The 4,539-nt window shown below is 32.4% G+C and overlaps 1 protein-coding gene across 1 annotated transcript; it reads left to right on the top strand.

Annotated features, from left to right (window-relative positions):
* Nucleotides 1–1,468: 1,468 nt before the first annotated feature.
* Nucleotides 1,469–2,896, top strand: LOC117100453 (the record flags this gene model as incomplete). The annotated part of the gene is made up of 3 exons (XM_033240156.1): nucleotides 1,469–1,566; nucleotides 1,601–1,659; nucleotides 2,193–2,896. Coding segments are annotated over 3 exons (785 nt in total), but the record flags the coding sequence as incomplete, so codon positions are not given.
* Between the last annotated feature and the right edge of the window lie 1,643 nt (nucleotides 2,897–4,539).

The following is a 4,539-nucleotide window of genomic DNA, read 5'->3' as shown; positions in this document are numbered from 1 at the left end:
TTTCCAATGAGTGTATTTATAACTACATATTTAGGTTATTTTTAAATGGCCTAAAATGCCTAATAAAGGAACTTTTATTACCTTTACTTTGAATGAATTTAACTTTAGTTTAATTTTACATTATTTGAACATTATCTTGCATTTTATGCGTTTAACTTAGATTTATTAATTTTAGTAATTGTATTAATACAATTAAGGGGCCGGGATGTAACTGGTCAAGGTTCATTGACCTTTCCAAAGCATCATCCCATTGGAATGCTCCTCAGTCACACCTAGGATCTCAACAAGTGAGAAGGAAATTGTGTGTGCTTATAATATACTTTTATAAGTTTAATTAGAATTTAAGTAAGTTTTCCTAGCTAGTTATTTTTATATCTCCATGCTAGCACTAAGTTTATACTGTATCTCAGATACCAAAGGGGTCTGTTAGATACATGTAAGGGATCATCTCATAAATGGATGTCCTTTAAAGTTAGTATTTCTTCACTAACTATAATTGATCTGTAGTTAACAGATGATAATTATATGGTAATTACATAGTTATATTTGATTGCAAACATAAGTTTATTTGTGTTCGTCATGATCAAGGTTTGCATAATTAATAAGCATTTGTTACATAATGAATGCATTAAGTTACTATATTATCCTTAATGTGGGATATGTAATTTACGTCTTGAATACAGTTCAGTAATGTGATCTACGCATTTGATAATTACTGTAGGAATGCATAATGAATTATTGAATTTACATGATTTAGATATTTATTAACTAAAATGCTTAAATTAACCATTGAGTTTGTAATGCTTAGTATTATAGTCACAGTAAATAAGATGGTCCCTGGTACCAAACTATGCAGGGCAAGGTTACTTATTAGGATTTTACCACAGTTTATACCTCCCTGGTATCATGTTCAATGATATTGCTCCTGCTTTGCTTCATAGTTTATTCATTAGTTTACTTATATAGAATGTTTTGCTTTGTGTTTCATTTGTAGGATTAATTTGTTTTATAATCATTAATTGTTGATTATTGCATAAGTACTATGCATAGGCCTTTACATCTAAGCCTTATAAATCATTATAGGTTTTATCTATAAAATGATAATTGTAGTCTAAAGTTAGCCAATACAGTAATAAGAGTTACTATTATATTACTCTGCTTGTTTGTATTGCAGTTAATCTTTTCCCTTTCATGTGCTTTCATGATTGCTGATCGATCTTCAGATAGTGGAATTAAAGTTTATTTGCGCTCAATTCAAGTTTGTGTGTAAATGTCGTGCTTGCCAGTATACCATGTACTTTGTCCTTTCTGTAGAGACACAACACACTAGTTATATTGCAGTTACAAAACTATGCTGAATTGTACTATATAAAAACAGTTATGTTTCACATAAGACTGGACTTTTAAAAACCAGGTCTTATTTAATATACCCAATGCCAGGCTAATTTGTCCTTATTCTTTTGAAAAGGTTATGGAGTTTTTACCAAAACTGACTTCCAAAAAGGAGACTTCCTGCTTGAGTATGCTGGTGAACACATTACAGCGGAGGAGGGCGACAAGAGAGAAGCCAATTACACTAGTTCTCAAGGCAGGCGACAAGAGAGAAGCCAATTACACTAGTTCTCAAGGCAGTTTTTTATTTTTTTATGGAAAAAATTGGTAAGCTGCTTATTTTGCATTGAAATTTTAAAGATGTATTTCCCTTGCTACACAAAAAAAAAAAAACAAGTTGGCCATTTTGTTGCTTTAGGAATGTTATATTCATTTTTGATTCAAAAACTAAATGCAAATCAATGAGTTTTGTTAATTAACAGGCAAATTAGCTTGAAACTTCTCGTACGCTTTTATCGCCTGTGCTAATTATGCATATGCATGAATGCATTAATGAGAAGAGGTTTGTTGACAAGATGTTTACAATTACATACAGATGTTTTCCAAAACAAAACAGAAATAATTATTAGGGCATGCAAAAATTACATGAAACCAATAGGCCTACACTTTTATTAAATTATTGGTGAAAAAGTTGCTTTGTTGGAATGTGTGTGTTATTTATGAATTGTTCATATTCTACAAGTAAATTATACTGTATTTTGTGAATTACCAGGAATTATTTTTTATTCTTATGATAAATGATGCTGTGCACTACATCAAATGCCTTGCTGAGGTTTATAACCTTTTTTTCTGTTTTTCAGTGTGGATGCAACATTTGCTGAGTCAAGATTGGGCCGCTTTGTCAATGATGAAGTTTCTAAAAAAGCTAATTCAGTCATGAAAAAAATCGATGTAGATGGCAAGCAACATCTTTGCCTTTTTGCAAAATGCGACATATGTGCAGGAACAGAGCTGCGGTACGATTATGGAGTACCAAATCTTCCATGGCGGAAGATGACTGAAGTGGTTAGTTCTAAAATTATTTGCAGCAGTTCTATAACAGGAACAGATATTGATGAACATAGTTTATTGAAAGAGATAGCTTTTTGGTTGAATGACGAAACTAAACGTGTTTCTGAGAGTTTTGATTCAGACTGTGATGATCCAAATGATGACAAATACGAATCTGATGAAAGTTATTCCGATTCTGATTTGAGTATTGTAATTCCAGTGACAAATCCTGTGAGTATTGACAGGAGTTCACAATTGAAAAACCAGACAAAGGAACATAACGTTTTGGAGAAGCAGATTAGTTGTGTAAAATCAACAAAGAAAAATCTGAAGAGACGTTGCCCATTCTGTGGCATATTCCAAGCAAAACTATCAAGAAATATCAATTTTAAAGCACAAAGACATCCCAGAAATTGCAAATGCTATGAAAGCTCCTAAAAAAGAACGTTTGGAACTGTTCAGAAAATTTCAAAAGAAAGGTATTCTTCAGGAAAACAAATATCAGTCAAGTCTTGCTAATCCACAATATCAACAAGAACGTACATGCAAAACAGGATCTGGGAAACCAGTCATGTGTGCCAATTGTTGTGGTTTTTACCATGCATAAGAAGCAATGTATGTTGGAGTCAAGTGTTCCAACAGCTTCAGTTACAATGACTTTATTGTCAAAGTTTAGCGACAATAATGATGGTTTCTTCAGTGAAATTCTTTGCAAAATCAGAGATGACGCAATTGGAATAACATGCAAGGAGGATACAGTAATTAGTAATTAGTAATTGACAAAAAAGGAGAAGTTAGGAAGTCGGTAATGACTTCCATGAGACGGTTGGGAGGGTTCTGCAGCTGATATGTTCTCTAGAAGGAATTACCAACACCTTGAGAAGGCAATTTTATCATACACAAATGTGGAAGGGGACACTGGAGACCTTAAAAATTGCACTGTACTATCTTTTAAAAAAAAACATGTAAAATTCTCAAAGGGACATGCCTGATTAATGATGAAGATTGTAAAGCAACAAAAATTGACAAGATTGTAGAAGTGTTTGAGTATTTCTTGCTGTAATATGAGTCGGCCAATTCTTTATCAAAAGTTGCAAGAATTGGGCACTCGTGTAATGTACCATTTAAAGCTTGTTTGCTGAAATTCCAAAAGTTTTTGTGATATATTTTTTCTTCATATTTGGTACTTCTGACATTATTGTTCTTATCTTTTTGCTTCTTAAAATAGTTGTGAGCTCTTAGTGCTTGAAAGAAGGCAGTTTTATCAGAATCACTAGCCGTTCTTTGGAAAGCCTTTTTGCGGAGCTTGTTCTAAAGTTAAAATTCAGGATTCTCCATAAGGTATTCATTTAGAATAATAGAGAAACAATATCCGGCTTCATGAGGTTGAATTAGACCAGTGGCTAGGTGGTGGTGTAGCGGCTGCAGTCGTTTGTTAAGTTCCACATTGTGAGAATTCCACACAGGTGTTGTTAGCTTAGGAACTACAAAGCGAGCGATGACGGCTAGGCCGCGTGGTGCAGAAACAAAGGGAGAAGGCATAGCACGAACCGAGTTCAGGAATGACAGTTCAATTTATGTTTTCGTTAGGCCTAGGGCTAGGACTTAACGACGAATAATATAAAAATAAAAATAATTAAAAAAAATAAAATTAAAAAAATTTAAAAATTTAAAAAAAATTAAAAATTTAACAACACTAAAACAAAAAGCACACATTATGCTATTAAAATCTCATGAAACCAATTTGGGATTTTGTTTCGTTCAATTTATTTTTTTGCTTTTATTTTATATTTTTAAGTATATAATTTCGATTACTTTTGGTTTTGTTTATATTTATAGTATAATTCTCTAAAAGAAAGAGACAAACTTACAGTTGTAGGCTACTGTCACCTCGAGTCCTAATCAACTCTAAAATTATCAAGAGCTTATTGCAATAAGACAGATCTAGAATTGTTTTGTTAAATATATTATTAATGTTTGAAGGTGTGCATGGTGAAATAACAATAATGATCATAAACCTTGCAGTACACCAATTAGAATATTATTAAAAGAACTGTGAGAGTTCAATCATCTCATAAGTGAATGCAGGAGTCCAGACTGGAGAGTATATATAGTTAGATTGAACAGAGCTTGGGTGCATGGCTATTTAATTGTTTT

The sequence above is a fragment of the Anneissia japonica genome, unplaced genomic scaffold (assembly GCF_011630105.1).
Source record: "Anneissia japonica isolate Jap-2015-1 unplaced genomic scaffold, ASM1163010v1 scaffold20537_len10922_cov138, whole genome shotgun sequence".
Lineage (NCBI taxonomy): Eukaryota > Metazoa > Echinodermata > Crinoidea > Comatulida > Comatulidae > Anneissia > Anneissia japonica.
The sequence above is the reverse complement of the archived record's forward strand: the minus strand, read 5'-3'. Positions and strand labels throughout refer to the sequence as shown.